At 36.8% G+C, this 22,306-nt stretch overlaps 1 protein-coding gene across 1 annotated transcript in view; it reads right to left on the reverse strand.

The window, feature by feature from the left end:
• The window catches only part of DST (dystonin), a gene marked incomplete at its 5' end in the record, with an annotated part of 425,995 nt that overhangs the window by 21,550 nt on the left and 382,139 nt on the right, over positions 1-22,306 (reverse strand). Inside the window, 11 exons of the mRNA XM_081094138.1 lie at positions 2,568-2,696; positions 3,428-3,622; positions 6,484-6,643; positions 8,149-8,318; positions 11,137-11,256; positions 13,764-13,970; positions 14,173-14,328; positions 15,391-15,561; positions 18,548-18,676; positions 19,018-19,215; positions 22,035-22,190. Of these exons, the coding sequence (XP_080950264.1) occupies positions 2,568-2,696; positions 3,428-3,622; positions 6,484-6,643; positions 8,149-8,318; positions 11,137-11,256; positions 13,764-13,970; positions 14,173-14,328; positions 15,391-15,561; positions 18,548-18,676; positions 19,018-19,215; positions 22,035-22,190 (1,791 nt within the window). The remainder of the gene's footprint in view (positions 1-2,567; positions 2,697-3,427; positions 3,623-6,483; positions 6,644-8,148; positions 8,319-11,136; positions 11,257-13,763; positions 13,971-14,172; positions 14,329-15,390; positions 15,562-18,547; positions 18,677-19,017; positions 19,216-22,034; positions 22,191-22,306) is intronic.

The following is a 22,306-nucleotide window of genomic DNA, read 5'->3' on the forward strand; positions in this document are numbered from 1 at the left end:
AAAGGTCCAAGGAAAGGGTTTCCAATCAACTATTTTACAAATGCCTCACATATGTAACTACCTTCTGTCATCAAAACTGTGTCCATAGATATATGAATCAGAGAACTCTACAAGTGTGTTTTAAAAAATGAGGACCTTTACCCTAAAACAGGTGACAAGCTTCCAAAACCACACACTGAATTTCAAGCATCCACAGATGCCCCAATCCATCTGGACCCCCATGCTTAGAAGGATTCCTTGATCACATTGTCAAGAAGTGCCAGAGGCTGCAGACACAGCAGACACCCATACCTGTGACTAGGGTGATCATCTGAAAACATAGGTGTTTACTATAAAGTCTAGTGACCTTTAGTTTTGAAGCTCCGAGAAGCAGCTCTGTCATATGCCTCCTACTTGAGCATTTTGCTGTGCTGACCTAATTTGTTTACATCCATATCTTCTAGATGTTAAAGTCTACAAGATCAAAGATTCAATTTTGTGTTTCTGTGATTGAATAAGTGCTTTCCAACCTTTTATGTACACATGATTACTTCTGTGGATTCAAGGTTCAATTAACAAGTGACCTACCTTTTTAAATATCATGACCTACCTCTAAATATATTCTAATTTCCCCCAATATATATCCTCTTAAATGAAAGGAAGAAAAACTTGACTAGAAAGAGAAATTCAGAGGTTAGCAACAGCTGTACTTTGCAGAGGACAGTTGACGTGATCATGTACTTCTAGTCCCTCCTAAAGGTACAAGAGCCTGGCCCTGCCCAAATGCTGGGGACTGGGCTGTCTTCTCCCTGTTGTGCTCTTCCAATCTCGCCTGAGTGCCACTTGAGTAGTGTGTGCTCATGTGGGAACACTCGCCATTGTTAGGAATTGATTTATATTAACAAGTCTCTAGTCTTGGGGCTGAGAAATTAAATATTCTGTTTCTCTTCTATCAGCGAATGTGTGAAGGGAAGCAGAGGAAATGAAAAAGAATGAATAATGTCCCTGCAATTAGGTAATGTCCATTACTAAGAGGCCCTTTAAAAAACTGCATGTTATTTAAATAGCTTATGCTATTTAAAAATATTTAAAGATAATTACAGTAAGTCCTCACTTAACATGGTCGATAGGTTCTGTGACTATAAGCAAAACAACAGAACAAAGCCAATTTTATCATAGGCTAATTGATATGAACAAGAATTAAAGTCCTATCGCCTCTCATCAATATTATAATGAAATGATATTATTGGAGGACCTACAATTTTTGTAAAAAGCCATGACTTCTGCTCTGGATACCTGTCTCCTGGTGTTCCTGGGGGTGCCCTGGTCCTGCTGTGAGAGTGGTGAGACCACAAGTGGACTCCTTTCCAAAGGGTGATGGACATGAACCTGGGCTTCAAGGGGCTACTCTGAGACCCAGGCCTACGTATGTGATAGTAACTCAGTGCTGGCTGATGGTCAGCCTACAGTAACATAAACTACATTTTCAAAACACTGAACTGAATAAAATAGTCACAGTAAAGTTGATGTAATTTTCCTACTCTTAGCTGATTTCTTACATTCTAGCTTCAACTTTAAACGGTGTGGGTAGCATTTCATTCCTCCAGATAATGTCATACAAACTCACGTCACTTTTATTAATGACAAGGCAGTATTTCATTGCTATAGGTTACACCATGCATCATTGAGAGAGCATAGTAATTAAAATAAAAAGTCTCCATAGATGATGTAACCCATGCTACACTGGAATTAATGATGTACTTCTAATTTGACCTTGAAAGACGAGGTTACTCAGTGGTTAAACAGATCCTTTAAAGATAACAGGAATCCTGACATCAATATAACATTGAGTGCTACATTACAAATTCTTGGTAGTTAGGGTCAAAGGTTAAAAAAACTCAAACATCTGTTAAGAGCTATCTGAACCACTCTCTTAAGGATTTTGCTAGTTCTACCCAGTATCACAGGAAGATCTTAATCTGAACCTCAATGGCCAGATTTTTACTTAACTATTTAATAATATGTCTACTTATATAATTCCTTTATCAACTTATAATTTATCCTAGAGTTACTTCTCAAAAGAATTTAAGGTGGCTTTTTATTAACAAAAGAATTGGCAGGGGATTAAAAATGAAATTTGAAGACCAATTATTAAATTACTTGCTTGTTTTGAAAGTCAAAATTATTAATGTACAATTCTAATGGAATAATTATGCCAAACTGCTCATTAAGGAAACTTCATCTTTGAAATGCACATAAAAGTGCAACAAAATTGACCAGTTTTGGTCAGACGCCAAATAACCCCCGAGAAAAATCAATAAGCTTCCTAAAGATAGAAAATCGAGTGACTAATTTTAGAATAACCACCTTCTTTATGAAGGAAACATAAAAGGATAGCTACACATACCTGTGCATGGGACACACCTATGCAAGTATGGAGGACACAGGTGAAGTCTCAAATGTACTACTAGGTCTTTAATTAGTTCTTGGGAAGGAAAATATTCATGCAATTGACATTTGCAACCACGAGTCAATTTTCTTTACTTTGATTTTCTCGTTTAGTTTGACTTAGCATTTATGTAACTCACTTTATGCTGATCAATGAGAGTCCGAAGAGCATCCTCGTCCTCTGGGAGAACGCCATGGAAACGAAGGGTCTGCTCCGCCTCGGCCAGCCACTCCAGCAGGGCATGCACCACCGAATGGAATTCCTCTGCCTACAGGTTCACACAGACACACGCACCCCAAACAAGAGTTCCAAATATGCTTAGTACAGCAGATTCTTCCTCTCAATGAAAAATAAAAGGTTTCTATTTAAATTGATTAACCATATGCACTATCCCCATTAAAAAGATAAAAGCAAGATGGTGCTGCATTTTACAAATGTAAGGAAGCATCTAATATATAAAAAAGACCTAGAGCCCTAGCTGGTTTGGCTCAGTGGATAGAGTGTCAGCCTACGGACTGAGGGTCCCGGGTTCGATTCTGGTCAAGGGTAAATGCCCAGGTTGCAGGCTGGATCCCCAGTAGGGGATGTGCAGGAGGCAGCCAATCAATGATTCTCTCTCATCATTGATGATTCTATCTCTCTCTCCTCCTCCCTTCCTCTCTGAAATCAATAAAAATATATTTTAAAAAAATAAAAAAGGTTTATATATGGATTTTAACAATCTGATTTTAGATGAATGGCAGTCCATTATACATTCAGGCTGAAAAATTACTCAAGCAGCACATTTATGGGAAGATTAGAAAGCCTCCCTTGGTAGTAATTTAAGTTTTGGGGGGAAGGACAGGGACAGTGGGGGAAGGACCCAGGCACTGATGCTTTAAGAATGTCCTTCTCCATGATGGGGAAGAAATGGGGAGCTTCACGGGCCTTCACAAGGGCAGCTCTCATGGAGGCCTCAATACCTTCCCATGACACCTGCTGTAAGTACATAATTTTTACCTGGCGCAGAGCTGCTTCTAACCGAGTTTGCTTTGACACAGAAAGTGCGCACACGGTCTCCCAGCGTGTGCTCAGTTCCTGCATCTGGACCCGGACCCAGGAGGAGTCGTCCCGGCTGCCTTCTATGAGCTCCCGGGCTGAGCGCTTCAGGGCCTGCACGCTGCTGGTTCTCTTCCCCAGTTCCTTTTGGAAGGCCTAAAGAAAACCATATTCTTATTGAAGTCAACTTTTTAATTACAAAACCAAAACAGTAAAACATAGTTTCAAATATATGTGTGCAAATAATAACATCATGGACAGATCTCTGAGACGTGGAGTTGAAGGACCCAGATTTTTCACAGCATCTGTCAGAGCACCGTTACGGCCAGTCTTGTATCTTAGACACAGACGGCGGGCTGCTGGCTGCCAGAGGGGAGGCTGGCTGGGGAGCTGGTTGAAAAAGGTGAAGGGATTACGAAGTACAAATTGGCAGCTACAAAACAGTCACGGGGATGAAAAGTACAGCGTAGGGAATATAGTCAGTAATATTGTAATAACTATGTACGGACCAGGTGGATACTAGAAATATTGGGGGAACACTTGGTAAAGTATATGACTGTCTAGCCACCAAGCTGTATACCTGAAACTAATGCAAAATAATATTGAATGAAAACTGTAATTGAAAAATAAAATGTCAAGTTCTTTAAAAAACAGCAGTCTTGGATAAATTGGTTCAATCTTGTAACATTCTCCAGAGTGAACAACCCTATTTTTTAAATGACACATTGGGTTTAAATAATGGTGGCCACCTTTTATTTCAATTCCACAAAATAATGCATCAAGTTCCTTCTTTTCTAGGATTCCTTAAGACTTGTATGCATGCATGTAAGCATAACCAATGGACATAAGACACTGGGGGGTAGGGGAGGCCAGGGGATTGTCAAGGGTGGGAACAAAAAAAAAAAGGAGACATATGTAATACTCTTTGTAATACTTTAAGCAAAAAAAAAAAAAAAATGGTGTCTCGATTCCTCTCAAATCATTACTGAGTACCAAGTGCGTGTTGACCACCACACTACTCTTACTTAGTGTAAACAGACGTAAGAGCCTAACAAATAACTAAGGAATCCTGGGGTACATCATGGGGATCCTTCATGACAACGGCAGGAAATCTCATGGAAAGTTGGCATGTAGTCCTTTTTCTCTATAACATGCCTTCGTCTTTTACAGCATCCTGAATACTACTAACCCATAATGTCAAATTTTAGTAGCTTAAATCCTTGTCACCTTGGAGTAAAAAAGCTTTTTGGTTTTTGCTCCCATCTAATCCAGGTAAACTCTGATGTGCCAGGAGTTAAATTGGCGTCTTTTGGCCACAGTCTTAATCCAAGAAATGAACCTGGGGTTCTTTACTTCTGATATAAGAGTCTGTTTATGAGACTAGATCTTTCAAAGAGCCAACTTTATATATAGGATAATATTATCTTATCTTTCTTTAAAAAAAAATGATCACAAATGAATATTACCAAGCACATTTTATCATTGTGGCTGTATCCATGGCTTTCTATTTTGGTACTCAGATCATTCATAAAAGAAAATCCATCAAAATCAGTGATGAATTTTTTGCTGATTTCCTTCAAACAGTGTTAAACAAGATGTACCTGCATATAGACATGCACACACACATGTGTGGGCACACACACACACACATACACACACACGCATATATAGATGGGACAGTATCTAAACATTCTATTTGTGATAGGACTAGTCCAATAGATCTGAGTAGACTTTCCAATGTACTCTGTCTACTTAAATTTCTTGAGCCTTCCAATTGTATTACTAATGCTGAATGATTAATTCGTTCTTGATGACCTTTAATATATAAAAAACCTGGCAAGTGCCTAGGGGAGTAAATGTTTAGACAGTGAGCTTACAAAAATGGTATTTATGTAAAAAGTAACATTATACTATTCATTACTCATTGAATGGCTGCCAGGGAATGGAAAGGTTTATATTAATCATGCACAAAACATTTGTTTTAATATAGGCAAAGCAACGTAATTCTTTAAATTTTTATTTGTGTGGGCCTGATCAATGTTCTCCATTTATTCTTTTATTTTCTCATATTCAAAATAACAAACTCGCCTTTATTGATATAATGAGATAACAGAACCAGAAAAGGGGAATTAAATATGCAAAAGAACCAACTGTTTTTAAAAAAAGAATAGGTAAGATCAAAATAGCATAATCAGGGAAGTATAAAGACAGCATTTTTAAATGAAATAAATTTTCTGAACTCAAAAAAGGTAAGAGGGGAAATACAACAGGAATTCAAGCAGTGCTGTAAAACATCTCTATATAAAGTCAACTCTGACACAACCCTGCTACATTAGTACAGTACCTCATGTTGTTTTTAAGCTCTTTAAGTTGTAACAGCATTTGATCATAATTTAGAACCTTACACTCATTATCAGCTGGAGGTCTCAAATATGACCTTTGATTTACACAGTTTACCATACATATCAGAAGATTTCAAGGAAACCAATGTTCTTGAAGTAATAATCAAATTCCTTAGCATAGGCGGTTGTCTCACAAGTTGCTACAGTTCAAGGGCAAGGTTAAAACGTTTTTTAAAAAAGAAAAGCAGCTGACCATGACCTCCATAGATCATGTCACATTATCTATCTGCTTATGCAATGATCAAGTTCCAGGTCACTCAATAAATGTTTCTAAATTACATTACATAATCATTTAAATGAATAAAAAAAAGATAGTAAAACATTCTTGAAACACGTTTTAAAGCACCAGAGAATGAAATTGCTTTCCAAGTTCTAAAAGGTCTTGGATCTGGAAATTAAAAACAAAAGTATGCCACTGACACTAAAATGATTTTCCTACACCATCTTTAAAGTTGGCTTCCTGATTGTGCTCAACTGTACTTACACCTCAATATTAAAGACCGTTATGTAGCATGATATATAGTATCTACGATTTTAAAAGGTTAAATGGTAACAGTTTCTTCTCTACCCAAAATAATCAAAATGAAATGAATAAAATGACCCAGGTAACAATACCTTGTGATTATCGATCAGATTCATCACTAAATCAATGTCTCCATGGACAGGCTGGTCTTCTGCCAGCTGGGGCTCCACTCTATATAACCAATCAATGAGGGCCTGCAGGGCATCTGTGAATTGTCCGGAAAATAACAGCGCTTCCTCCAGTTTGTTTTGTCTGGGGGGTGGGCGGGAGAAGAATCAATCTGTGCAACAAAAAAAGCCAGCCTGCACAACCTAACAGCTAAAATGTATTGATTACGTTTGAGCCGAACTCAGAGGAAAACCAATGTATTGGTATTTTCTGCTGTTTTTGTGCTTCCCTTAAAAAACAACAACAACAACACTTTTTTCAACCCTTCTCTTTTCTTCCTTAAATGCATGGCACTGTCCCAGGCAAATTCCTTCATCACCACCTCTGGAAGCCACAGACCCTTCCATTTCTTCATGAAAGTGTGGCTTTTTAATAAAAAAAAAACCATTTTTAAAAAAAATTTATGTTCTAAATTATCATACAGTAAAATGGAGGGTTTTGGGTATACGGTTCTGTGAATTTGAACACATGTATAGATAGATTCATGTAATTATCATCATAATCGAGATACAGAACAGTTCCATCAGTTCCAAAAAGCGCCCTGTGATGGCTCAGTATAGTCTCAGCCTGCGCCCAGCTCTAACCCCTGACACTGACGGATCTGTCTGCCATCACTGATCTTCTGTATTCTCAAGAACGTCATATAAAAGAAAACATTTATCTGACTATATGACATTGTATAAAGCATGACCTTTTGAGATTGGAGAAGGTTTTTAAATTTTTTAGAAAAAACACAAAAATATTACTGTGAAATTCCAGAGTGGAATATAATACTCTATTTAATCTTGATACTGACTAAAGCAATTTGACTAAGATCAATGAAAACTTTGAAAACATTTCTAATATATTTGAACTCTTTCAGTACTATTGTACTTTCTTTAAAATTTTGGGCCTTTGCCCAGCTGGCGTGGCTCATGAACCAGGAGGTCACGGTTCAAGTCCCACAGGGTAAATGCCCAGGTTGTGGGTTCAACCCCCAGTAGGAGGCGTGCAGGAGGCAGCCTGATCACTGATTCTCTCTCATCACTGATGTCTCTCTCTCTCTCTCTCTAAAGTCAATAAAAATATATTTAAAAAATATGGGTGGCCTTCACAGTTGAAGTGTAATGAGAAAAGGGGAGATTAGAAAGGGGTGGATGGAAGTTGGAGGGGAAGACAGGGGTCAGATCAGTAGACCTTGCATAATAAGAGATTACATTTTACTTCACACTAATAGTAAGTCCCTAAAGGCACGAAGCGGAGAATGACCAGCTTCCATTTACTTTTAAAAAAAACTACCTAGTAGTTATATAGAAATTGGACTAAGGAGGACAAGAGCAGACCTGGAAGATCAGTCAGGTGTGAAATGACAGAAGCTTGGGGAATGTTCTAACTTCTGAGTGAACTGAATAGTTAAAAACAATCGTGATGATTAACAAAGCCTTCTCAGTGCAGGTTCTGTGCGAGGTGGGAACTAAGGACCAGAGAAGATCCCCAGGCAGAGGACGTATTTCAGGTTCCTAAAATGTCCCCTGCAAAGTACGGCTCTTGTGTATCTGAAAGAGGTGTACAAAGTAACCGAACATTTGGGTCATTAAAGAACATTTCACCTTTCCACGGACTTTCCACAGATCGTGTCCCACTTGTCTCGGAGCTCACTCAGCATGTCATCCAGTTTCAGGTTGTCATCAGCCAGGGAGGTTTTCTCCTTCAGAGAACGTCCAGTCCTATTGGTGGTGTCGTACACAGAATGCTTGGCTCCAAGGGATTTCTGAAACTCCTAGATGTTAAACAAGAATACGATGTGCATTTATACTTGGGACTAACACACAAATGGGTAAGAGACACTCAGAGAGGCATCTCTAATAAACGGAGTCTAACCATCGGAAGACATCAGCAAATAATCAAGTCAAATAGTTCAGTGCTGTACTCTACACAGAAACACATCAGGATAGACAATCATCTTTACATTTTTCAAATTATTACTATTATCTAGAAAATAATTTCAAAACAAAACAAATCCCAAATCTTTTGTAGCTACAAACTACAAACAGTATTCTAGATGATATGACAGAATTGCTAATAAGCTATTGAAAATCCCGTGGTTTAGGGAGGAAAATGTAGTTAACATTCTATGAGTAACTATTAGTCCAATAAGGACACAGAGGGACTCAATACTGTATAAATTTATGAGTTTTTTGCCAAACAGTTTTTTTTGGCACACATTTCCTATATTCACAATAATGTTACATGTAATTTTATCTGTGAACTAGGATGAGGGACAAATAAGAACCACACCTTTAGGTCCCTATGTTTAGACCTACTGGTCATTGTAATCACACCACTTGAAGGCCTATACCCCTCCTCTCCTCCTCTTTAATGACCTACTAAAGTCTCAAAAGATCTAAAGATTACTCTTCCATGTACCAAATAGCTATCCTGCTAACAGGACCTCCATGATTTGATGCTTCATTTTTGTGTGTATATGTGCAGGAGGGGTGAGTTCTATTCTTTCTACACAACTCAATTATAAGCCTTTCTGCAGCTGGGACATTGTCTTTGTAAGCCTCTCATTATCAGGTTATATTTTCTGTGTGTTTATAGAATGTAATAAAACGAATGAGCCAACTGCTATTGAATATATAATCCCAGGGATGAGAAGAAAGCAAGGTCAACTGAATAGGCAGCTTACAAGCTCATAAAATATCATGAGAACACTTAATATAGTGATTCTCAATCCTGGAAGCACATCAGAATTACCCCAGATAGTAAAATGCTATACAAATGTATAATTTTCCAAAATAACCTCAGTTAAAATTACCTAATAAGTTTTTATTGCCTTTAAAAGCGAGACACTTTAAGTGTCTTATAATGACTAAGATATTTATTTTGTCTTGTAAAAGGAAGCAACTACATCTGGGAATTTTTTAGCAGTGAGCACAATTAGAATATCACACTATTTCTGCCGTTCTCTGTACATATTATGTTTTCATGTTATTCTAAACAGAATGCTAGTTTTAGAAACACGGTATTGACAGATTTCCTTCACATAGCAAATACACAACAAATGTTATACTGAATACAGGGCAGGTTAAAACTCTTTAAGGACAAAAAGTACCCAAATAATGAACAGAAAAGACTTCTTTTAAAATTGGCTTAATGAACCTTGTATCTTTATCTCAGAGAGATGGTGATTGTGGCCATAGGTCACACTAGGGAAAATAGAGAATCTCACAGGATTCTTTGCACATTGTTATTTCTAGGATTTTCTAATTTAAATATTCAATAGACTTTCATAAGACTACATGACATGACATTTACGATCAAGTTCAAATAAGACATTCTACATTGAGAAGGAGGCTCTCATTTTCCCATCAGAGGGGAAAGAAGGAAGGTGCTGCTCACCCTCACTGTGCTGCCAGTATTACGTGTGGCAGCTCAGGGACATAGGCCACCAGCAGGACCAGCCATTCATAAGCCCTCATCTCGCCAAAAACAGGTGCTCAGTATGTTTCCTTCCGTCATCATAGGATTGTGACCCTCCGAGGTAAGTAGATTCACTAATGGAAGCAACCAACTAGAATTTTCTGATGATGACCTTACATTGCCCCATATTTTTTTCAATCCTTTTATAAATGATCATGTTTCAAGCAATGATTTATATGTAGATGCCTAAAAATGTACAACTGTTTGCAGGAATCACTCCCCTTTACCCACATCCTCACTCTGAGTGCTGATGATCAAACAGAATGACAGAACAACCCAAACTTAACCGATTTGAGAAGGATGGGAAAACCCACTTTGAATGCCATGTGGTAGGAACAGAAAAGGTAGAAAATATAAAATTCAATGTTTCTACATCTAATTTACACAAGGACGCCACTGACTGTGTTTCCTTGAGGGTTAGGATGGAGTTTCATATACCCACACATACACATTGTAGAAGAAACCAATTTCCCCCGATGCACTGTTAAAAAGAAATTTACATTATTTTTTACTATAGAATTATCTTCTATATGGCTTATGATAGGAAATACAAGATAAGACAATTGTGCTAAAATTGAAATGCCAATGTTTGAACCCCTACAAAACCTTTATATGTTTTAGACTGTAGAAGAATTCCAGTTTTAATTTTGCCTGTTTTCTTTTACCAGTGAACCCTAGATCATAATGGAATGGACCAATGTGAAGGGCAATTGTTTTAAATTTCATGTGGTTCACACTGAACAACCTTCTTTCCTCTAGTGACAAATAAATGCACAATCAAGTAGGAAATAAGTAATCTTGAAATATATAAAGACACACTATGCTTTTTTCTTTTTTAAATCCTCACCTGAGGACATGTTTTTGTTTTTATGTTTTTTTCCATTATTGATTTTTAGAGCAAGAGGAAAGGAAAGAGAAAAACATCGATGTGAGAGAGAGAAACTTTGATTGGTTGCCTCCAGGACACTCCCAGACTGGGGATTGAACCCATAACATAGGTATGTGCCATAATCAGGAATCGAACCTGCAATCTTTTGGTGTACTGGATGATGCTCCAACAAGCTGAGCCACTCAGCCAGGGCACCATATGCTTTTCTTAACTGTAGACCCACCTTATGCTGCGAGAGTTGTGTCTTTAGTTTGTCTGGATCGTTGGCAATTTCCAGTTCAGAATCCAAAGACTTTTCCGACTCCTCTAGCCACTCCATAAGTTTAGTCCAAGCTTCATGGAACTGTAAAGAAATTCACATTTTGTCCAGGAAACTTTCACTATACACTATATTTAAAATCTAATATTTATTTAAAATAGAAATTAATGTTAATGGAAATGTTGAAAATTATTAATTCAACAATTCCCCTGAAGAAGAAAAAAGCAGTAGTTTGATCAGCAGATTACAAACTGTCTTGTTTACACTGGCTTTTGTGGTTTTGCCCTTGGTCACTTTGTTATAATTCATTCAAGCACACAAAGTTTAACAAAAATAGATATGTTAGAAAGCATCAGGGAAAACTTCCCTCCCTTTCTTTTTCTTAATAATTAACATCAACTCTCAGAGAATTTTATTTGCTTTCTGCTGTCTCTTGACATTTCTGGGTTTACTTCTAAGGTGTTTAGTTCTTATGTTAAGAAAAGGAATAAAACAGGAGAAAGAGGATAAAGTTTGTAATCTGGCTTTAGAAAGTAACAAGAACAAAGAGGTCATTTCATTCCTATTTAATACAAAGATAGCTGAACATCTTTATTTTGCTATCAAAATCCTCAACTTAATGCCCGTGCCTCACATAATTGGTTTAGTATGTAAGAGCACCCATAGTACTTGAGTTCTAACAAAATAGAATTCTCTTTGTCATCGACTTTGAAATAGTCTGGTGCTACATATATTTCATTTCACCCACAGTCTGTTTTCTGTTTATCTCTGGGAACTAGTGGGTACTATTTTTGGAGACCAAGTTGTGAAAATGGTTATAAATTAAGCTCATAATAAAGTTAAGTGAACAGATACATAGCAAAGACGTAGGTAATCAAAATAAAATGTGTTTTATATCAAAACACATTAATAATGGAATAACAAAAAGACACTTCTTACCAAAACAGCACAATAAGAGCACAGAATTGCAAAGCTGCAAGGGCCCCTTGGAGATCATCTCATCAAACCTGCTCTCCCTACACACCCCTCCCACATGCTAATCAATTTAAACATGAAAATAAGGAGGCCAGAACAGGAACAGACATTGTCCAAGTCAGAGAACTACGGTCAACATCTGAGCCCAAAACGGAGATTTTAGAATAAAAAAAAAGAAAGAAAAAATAAAATAAAGATACAGCCAGTCATGGTGTTAGGTAGTCTTACTACAAATAACATTGGCTGTAACACTTAGATGGTAAGTTTAATTATATAAACACACAGGTTCTAAGGCTGGTCCTACTTTCAAAACTATTTTTAAATGGTAAAAACAGAAGAAATGCTATCTTTTGCATTGAGACCAGAAGTTAATTAAACAAACAGAAAATAAAATTGATTAAATGGAGAAGGGAGGAAGAGAATGGGCAACTGGCTTCTGGCATCCAAGAGATTTTTATAAGCTAGATGTCCTTAACTCAAAAACGCCTAAACTATAGACTGTTACGTATGTGGAGAGAAAAATGTCAGGCTCAGTATTAATGTTATCTTACAAAATCATTAGGGACTAGTTCCATTCCAGGGACTCACTTATAACACTGCTGATATCATACCTCCCACTCAAAAAGGGATATACGGCATGTAATCCTATAACAGTATAATCTGTCATTTCCAAAGCCCTTAAAAACTTATGCTGATAACTTTAAACAGTGAAACACTAAACTCCCAGGACATCTTTTATATCACCCAACTGAGCCTAGCTCCCCCAAAAAATGAAGTGCAGCACCAATGATGGACAAATGCAACTGAATAGGACAAAGAGAGTCATAAAAATCCAGCCTCGATATTACACTTTCTAGTTTTAAATAAAAATCAGCGATATATGCCAAGCAAGGTGAGTGCACCTCTCTCCCCCCTGCAGAACAAAGACATGTAATTTTGCTTCTCCTCTGTGTGTAGTCTAGAATACAATATTAATAACAGGTGAAGAAAGTAAGAATAGTTCCTTGTGAGTATCTCTAGATTAAAAAAAAAAAAGCAGCCCCAAAAGATTCAAACAATTTAAAAGTGGGATGGAGCTGTATCAAAATATTAGCAAAGAAATAAAGGCTTGCCAACAATGCACAGATTCAGGGAGGTGAGGAGTACCCACTCACTCAAACACAGAATATCCCTTTCGGGAGGTTGTCTCAGAGGGCTCAATGTCTGGCTCTCAGCTGACAGTTTGAAGAAAGTCTGGCTTAGGAACTAAATAAAAGGCAGCCATATAATAGAGTCACTCTAAGTATGAGAACGGAGGTTGACAGGACAAAGAAACAAACAAAAAACCCAATGACAAAAATTCTGAGGGTTTAAGATAATGGTCTGTCTATGAAGTCAACCTATAATCAGTCTTTTCAAGATCAGTCCCCAGGGCCTGAAGCTGCTGCCAGGTGAAAAGTAATGTCATCATCCCAACCCAGGCCACAGCCCTTTCAGGAAATGAACACCTTGGCTTCCTGCCAGGTTTGTTACCCATAATGCAGCCTGCAAATACAAGTCCTTTACTAACATAATCTATATTTCAAAAGCTAGAACCGATGTATTGCCAAGTTCAGAGAATTTCTATAAAGGTTTACCTGCTTGGCCCTCTTCCTTGCTTCATCCAAAGATCTTCCTCTTTCTACTAACCGTTGAACCACTTTTTCCCATCGACCCTGGACACTGATGAGCAGATTCTTAATGAGGACAACATCTTGTTTCTGGCTAAAATATTTCAGGTGGGTTCCAGTTTTATCCAGCTCTATTATCTGCTCACGGTGAGAATTTACTTCATTGGCGAAGACCTTTCCAAAAAAAAAGGGATAAAATGAGAAACAAATGAAGAACGGACCTATCTTGAAAATGCTTCTGGTGTCATAAGCTGAAACTATTTCAAAGGACAAAAGAAAGGTTTTCAAACTAGCAAATTCACGCTTTTGACATGAAAACAGCCAGCTGTCTAAAAGGTCTGAAGTCAGAATGCTCTCCATGTGAGTTATGGCATACCTTGTGTTCATCGATTTGAAACAAGACTGTGTCCAAGATAAGACTTGGCCGAGAAGCAACATTTAGGGTCTGTTCAGCCTGGGTGAGCCAGTTGATGAAGTCTTGGAGAGAATTGTGGAACTCCATTGCCAAGTTGAGGGCTTCTTCCAGTTTAGTCTGCGAAAAAAGGTTGTTTAGTATTTGATGATATTTAAAAGTTTTCTTTCCTCCCACTTAAACCACTCTCTGGCGGCTATCCTTCCCATCTATACTTTATGCATAAGCTATATTACCTAAACAGTTTATGAATGTAATGGACTGTCCCTAAGGTACTGGCAAGTCAAACCCCTTTTAAGTATATTAAGAAGCATCTCCCTGCAGCTAGAAACATTTTAATATACATTAAATTGTGGTTTAAGGTCAATTAAGCACAGAACACAGTTACTGAAAAGCATCTGTGAAATGAAAACTTGACAGTCATAAGATTTTTGGAATTATAATAATATTAAATACATAAATATATGCTGTATTGGCGAGGACCTACAATCTAGTATTATTCCTATCCTATCATTTTTCTTACAGCATTAAACAGTAATGTCTTTTTAAAAATTTGTTTTTATTGATTTCAGAAAGGAAGGGAGAGGGGATAGAAGCATCAGTGATGAGAGAGAATCATTTATTGGCTGCCTTCTGCACGCCCCCTACTAAGGATTGAGCCTGCAACCAAGCCTATGCCCTTGACTGGGAATTGAACCACAGCCTCCTGGTTCATAGGTCAACACAACCATTGAGCAACACTGGCCGGGCAAGAGTAATATTTTTAATCTCATCTCATGGATTTTTTTTCATAAAGTGCTTACTAGTTATGGACAATTATTTCATTCTCTTGATCTCCCTCACTCCCTCCTCCTATATACCTCCTTTCGTTTACTAAGTATGACTAGAATAGAATTATTTAACAACCCAAAATTTGAGTAGTTCACAAATTTAAAAATATAGCTAGTAACATTGATCTCTGATACACTGTTATCTATGTTTGAATAGATTCCTTTAACTCTGATCTTCCTTTAGGACAAAATACTATTTTCAACTGACCCCATGAAAACTCCTAATGTATATAAATAAATTCAAACATGGATCATTAAAAATTCCACTGATCATGCTTCTCAAAGATAAGGTAAAACCCTTGAAATAAAACAACTAAAACATTCATTCTATTATATTAATCAAAGCACATACTTTCCTTTCACTGAGTTTGGTTTCCACCGATTCCCATTTTTCTTTCAAGTTATTTATGTCTTGGTCAATATTTGTCTCTGCAGATTCGGGGCATCTTGCAAGCAGCTGCTGGCCTTTCTGCATCAGACTCTTATATGTTTCTTCTTTCACATCAAAGGCGGCACAGATTTCCTATCAAGATACCCCACGCCCCAAGTTATATCACTTTTTAAGAGAATAAAATCTAAGAGTTCTTATTCCATTTCATCAAACCCAAGCCCCTTATCATATATTCATCTCTATCCAGCACACAGCATAACCTCAGACATTCAAACTCTTCACTATATTGAAACAACAACTAAACCTATAGCCATATCCTGTCCACCGAGAAATCTCAGAAACACTGCCACCATCACTAATCCATTCTGGCATGCGAAGGTTTGTAAAACAGTATTTTAAATGCTATGGAAAAAGGCTTCACTATATAGTAGCCAATCAGTCTGTGACCTTTGGCAAAAATGTTGACCTCACTGAGCCTTGACTTCCTCCTTTGTAAAGCAGGTTCTACGTCTCTCCTGGGACTAGCTGATACAATAACTGTCATATTTTTGGTATAATTGAGTTCTGGGTGCAGAAGACATTCAGTGGATAGAAAGTAAAGACCCAGTCTAGTAAGATATTTAAGTTGCTTATTAAGACTTTGGAATCACAAAAGCCAAACTTGTAGTACTATGAGAATTTTACTCTCACTTATAACATTTTTAAAGCTTTCATCTAGAATGCAATGTGCATTTTCTACAGAGAATATAAAAAAAAAATACTGTTTAAACAAATCCAGAATTTAAAAACCATGAAACAAGAGTTACATTCCTATAAAAATACTAAGACTAGTTCTAGTCCAGGGGTGGGCAAACTTTTTGACTTGAGGGCCACAATGGGTTCTTAAACTGGACCGGAGGGCCGGAACAAAAGCATGGATGGAGTGTTTGTGTGAACTAATATAAATTCAAAGTAAACATCATTACATAAAAGGGCATGGTCTTTTTTTTTTTTTTTTTTTAGTTTTATTCATTTCAAATGGGTTGGATCCGGCCCGCGGGCCGTAGTTTGCCCACGGCTGTTCTAGTCCATTGATTCAATTATAATGTGGGTCAAATCATAGCTACCCCACTGAAAAATTATATATTCTATGTCTAACATTTTCAACTTCATAATTTTTAAATTTAAAATATAATTTGAAGAATTCATCCATATTAAAGTATAAAATTCAGTGTTTTATTAGTATATTCACAAGGATGTGCAACTATTACTAATAACTGCAGAACATTTCCATTTGCGTCAAAACTTTATAATTTCTTAAGCCTTTAAAAAACCCCTTTCTAAACATATTGACATTATCAACTATTGAAAAATTTTAATCCTACAGCAAAGCTTTTAGATATAGCCAAATCTCAGGAAACTAGAGTCTTCTAGGTTTTCTTCAACTCTAACACAACCAAATCAAAAGAATATTACTAAAAATGTATTACAAATATCAATCACTCTTTAGAATCCCTTAAGTCTTGGAATGTCTATAATCCGGTAAATTATGCCAGGTTATAGCAAATACCCTACCCAATCCACATAAGCTAATATCCAATATTTTTCTAAAAGTAAAGTATCCTAAAGATAAGCTCTGTGCTGTTCAATTTCGTACTTATACTCTTCTAAATTAATATTTTAAAAATATTTTTATTAGAGATTACTCCCAGGCATGTTTGTGCAAGAATCCATTAAACTTACACTTAATGAACATGGTAATAGCTACAGCAGTACTTCCAGGAAAGTAAAGAAGTATCTGGAAGTCAGTCAGGTTTTATGGAAAAAACAAACACTCCCAAGTTATTATTTAGTCAATTATTTCTTTCGGTGAACAAATGGTCACTTGTGGCACCAAAAATAAACCAAACTAAAACAACGGTAACAACAACATAACCACAGACACAATAATTTTCTAAAATAATGAATACGCATGAAAGGTTTCTAGAAAATTTCATACTAGATTAGTAAGGTTTATGTTAACTGCTCATGGCAATTGTGAAGTAAATAAGATGTTAACTCTGTTGTGTCTCTTCATAAAACCTCTAAGATGGTTACTTCCTCTCCAAATTACCAAATTCAAAATTATTTCCAAATAAGTACAGTTTTAATAAGCTCTTACAACAACATTAGACATCTGCCAAGAAGTGCAGACTTTAACGTTCAATGGCCCATTTCTTTTGTCAAATTCCTAAATACTACTTTTTTTATTTCATAAGATACTAATTATCTGCATTTGGATATTAAAATGAATTCCTGATGCAAATTCACAAGTGTAAGAATTAGAGGATTAGTTTTCAAACTTCGAAACAGACTGTTTTCACTTAGAACTTTTAGAGCTGATTTATAATGGGAAATGAATAACAAATGTCAATAAATCAAAGGCAGCCTAAATTTAATTTGTCAGCCCATATCTCTGTGAAAGAAAGCCAGAAACTCAAAATTAATTGTTTTCCTCCTTATCCTTTGGCACTGACAGGGCCACAGAACCTGGGGTGGTGGTGGTGTGTGTGTGGGGGTGGGGTGGGGGGGGGAGACAGCCCACAAGCAGAATGCTGCAGTTGGACAAACAGAAGCTCCCTGGCCCATACCTGGTACAGCATGAAGCTGAAGATACAGCCCTACCACCAACAAAACAAACAAGTGACCTTGTTTTAACAGGACAAAAACGTATTTTCCAGGCTTCTATGAAGCAAGGTGGACATGCAATGATTAACAGCAATAATTTTTAAGTCCATTCTGATTACTTGAGGGAATTTTCCTTTCACTCAAAGAGCAACCGTTTTTAATGTACACAATGTTTACCACTATCCATACAAGTTTATCATTTTCATGGGGGAAGGTATACTTCTAAAAAAAATGTCTAGACTTCTAAAACCTCTTTTCATGTACTGACACACAAACCTTTGAAATAAAGAATAGGTTCCGATTTGAAAAATTAAATCCATAAATGGTGTTTCTAGCACTTATACGTAGAGATTCCTGCTGTATAACTCTATATCCTTTAAACCTCCTGCCACGATTTACTTATCACCAGGGCCCATACAAGATGGCTAGTTTCTTAATCTGAGGTTGGAGCTGTAGGAAATCATACACTTACCATGTGGGCATTCAGCTGCTCCCTGGCCGTTTCTGGTAAACCTCCCAGGGGTTTGGATGCTAACAGATGGCGCTCCGTGTCAGTCAGCCACTGCTGCAAATCCTCAATTTCGCCATGGAACCCTTTGGCCTAGAGTGACAGAGAGTTTTAAGTCTGGGCCACAAACATTGTCACTTCCACACAGAAAACAAGGTTTAAACAATCCCGCCTGCTAAGCCTCTCTCTGCATTCTTAAGAACAGCCAGGTGCCACTAGGCTGGCCTTGCCTCTCTTCTTCAGGAGGGCGCTGCTAGGTAAGACTATTACACTAAGAACTAGAGAGCCTTCTCATCAGCGCTCTTTATCCCACTTATTTTTAACACTTCTTGAGGTGGAAAAATTAAGCAGGGATCTGCACACCAATGAAAGAATGGCATGTTTTTTTGGTCTTGAAGACTATAGACAGTTTCAGAACGTATTCTCTCATTCACCTGGCGCAAGGCGCCATCCAGCTGCTGCTTCCGTTGTCCTGTTTTTTCCAAAACATTTTGCCAGCGTTGATTCAAAACCTCTAGTTTGTTCTGAAGGCTGCTTGCTTCTTCTCCTGCACTTGATTCAATTAGATCATTTCCTGCTTTATTAACAGCTTCCACTGTGGACTGATGAGCGAATACATCATTTTGGAGCACCTGAAAATATTAAGATAATACTATGGTTGCTAGTTTATAACATGTTAACATCCCTTTTAGTGCAATGGTTTTCTTTTTTGGTTTTGAAACAAAGACATCATCTACGTAGGATTTTAATACTAATTAAGTTTTAAAATGATGGACTTCTCTTCCCTTACCTTTGTAGCTTTCCTGTCTACCAACATCCCCTGAAATGATTATGTGAGACCATTGCAAGTTCTTCCCATTAGAATAGCTTTGCAATGGATGACATTAAGTATATGACATTATAATTAAAAGGCTCTGAAAGTATTCATATGATTCAAGCTCATTTTAATTGACCTTAATTTTAATGTTGTAAGTAAACAATTTAAGAGAGATTTATTTCTATATATCCATTTTCAAATATAAAATTATTACATTTCTAAGATAAACAGCACTAAGGTTTACAATTAGCACTCTAGAAGGGAAAAATTATCCTAAAATATTCTTTTATTTCCTCTCATTGGAATGGTGCTGGAATTCACTACTAAGTTGACAGGCATCTTAGGAGGCCCTGACACTAAAGGGAAATAGATTTATTTCACTGTATATCGGGGATTCTCAAGCCCAACATCCCAAATTTGAGCTACTCTTTTACTAGAAAATACACATGAGATGCTTACTACGTATCCCAGCAAATAATGTCCTCCTATTCTGTTACACAGTGGAAATACTAGAATGGGTTAATGACACTAGCATAGGCAAGTGGTTCAGTACAGAATGCAACTGCAAGGCTAAAAAGATCAATTTTCTTATACTGAAAAGAATGGTAAGAATTACACTTTAAAGAACAAATATAGCTTAGTAATAGTTTCCTTTGAAGAAGACTGCAGTTTTGTTTTTGAGAACCAAACACTTCCTCGAATATTAATAAAAATTGATAATAATCCTTCTCTACACTCACTGATTCAGGATTATCCATGGGAAAGAAAAGAAACATCACCTCCCGTCCTAGGTAAGATATCTCACATCTGGACCCAGAAGGATTTTCACTAATGGGTACCACCCACCTACCATCACTTTTTCTCTGACTATATATACTCATTTTCTGAAGCATCTGGTAAGGGAGTGATTTTCAAAGACTGAAAAATCAACTGAGTAAGGAATCTTCTTTATAATTCTCATACTGTGAGTTTATAGCATTTACATTCCATTTATAATAAGCATGCTCTCTGACATGCTAACACTAGGAGCCACCTTTAAAAGGTCAGATTTAAATATCCTTGTAGTCAAAATATAAAAAATAATTCTAAAAAATTCATTCTCTTAAATGGTCCAATCCTATATGAGCCACAGCCTAGGAGCCAGAGAAAAAGGCAGGAGAGGATGGAAACATTTCCTCCCTTCGTCCAACAATTGTGCTGGCAATTCTAAGTCCTTTAACTTTTGACCTTTGAGAAATGAAAGGAGACAGAGATTCATTTTTAACTGCTCCAAAATAAACAAAGAGAAATAAAAGGTCCCTAACTCATCCCTCACCCAAATAACTGGGTCAGAGTGCCTCGTTTTTCCACCTCTACTGTATTCTACAAAGTTCCCGTCACTGATGTATATGACCTTTTAGGGCAATTGCTAAGTTTATGGAATGTAAATGCTATAAACTCACACTATGAGAATAAACACATTTTGTTTATATGCAGAGTCAGCCTCACCAGTCATTACTGCTCTTAGCCACGGTATAAGATAGACATTAAATTAAAAATATTAATGATGTATAATATAACTGCTTAATCAAATGTGGTTACGCAATGACTACAAATATAGACAGAACAAGGTAAAAAAAAAAAAGAAAGAAATTTAAATTAGGGAAAAATTACTGTGGGGAAAAGTATGGAAGGAGAACTAAAGGACAAATAGTCAAAAACTGCATATCATAATCTTATAGTGCTAAAAAATACCTTTTACTTTTAAATGCTACTAAATATGTAAAATAAACTTTTTCCATTTGACAATAAAAAAAATCTTACTTAAGGTTAGGACTTAGGACCTAACGTTAATTAAGATACCACTATTAGTGTGAATGTTAAGGTTCTATGAAAGGCTACTGTATGTCAGGCTAATCTCTACTGAGCACATAACCTTATATTCAGTAAGCCTAGTAACTTAAAAAGGGAATTTTCTATTAAGATTTGTCAACGAAGTGTCACAAAGATAACAATAATATAAAATTGTGTTGCGAAGATCTTAATTTTCAATTTATAAGCTTTAAATCTAGTGCAGGACATAAAAATTCTTTTAAGCATAAGATGTTAAAAACCTAATTCAGAAAGAAAAAGACTGGGAACACAAAGCCAATGAAAAGTAAGCTGGACAAAGGGCCAGAAAAGCAAGCCTCGGCATAATGAGAGACATACCGATAGACGTATGTCAGGCATGCCAATCAAGCAGAAAATGAGATCAGGGTGGGCAGAGGGAAAAAACACACAACCTGCAGTGGAGTAACATTTTGAATCTATAACTTATTAGGCTATTCTCAACAACTTTTGAAACTTTGCCACATTGATCCGACGACAGGTATGATCAGGGATTTAAACCTGCATGCAGCCCTGGTAAAATTCAGCCAGAAATTTCCCATCCTTGCTGTTTTTGATAATAATTCCCTTGAACAATGAGAAAAACATTTTTATAATATTTTAAGAAGCGTGTTTTAAGTAGTTTAACCTTTAGTTACAAATTCAAATATGAACTTGTGTTAAAATGACAATTTAAAAAGGCATAAAGAAGAAACATTAAAAAAAAACCTGATGAAACTGGAAATGCATAGAGAAGAAATATAATATGCAACCACAGCTACGTACGTGATGCTTGGCAAGTTCAATTTCAATGGCTTTAGGGTCTCCTCCCACAGGTTTCTGTTCATTTAGCAAGCCCTCGGTGTGTGTCAGCCACGCCAGTAGCTCGTCCAGAGCATGTTGGAACTGCCCCAAGGCTAACAGGGCGCCCTCCAGCTTATGCTACAGAAAAAGTGGAGAGGAAATAAATCCATGTATGAACCTGATATTGTGAATAACATATATTTATAAAACAAGGGCAACAAATCAATGTTTCCTGCAGCATTAAGTCTGTAAGC

The sequence above is a fragment of the Myotis nattereri genome, assembly GCF_964212035.1.
Source record: "Myotis nattereri genome assembly, chromosome: 6".
In the NCBI taxonomy this organism is placed as follows: Eukaryota; Metazoa; Chordata; class Mammalia; order Chiroptera; family Vespertilionidae; genus Myotis; species Myotis nattereri.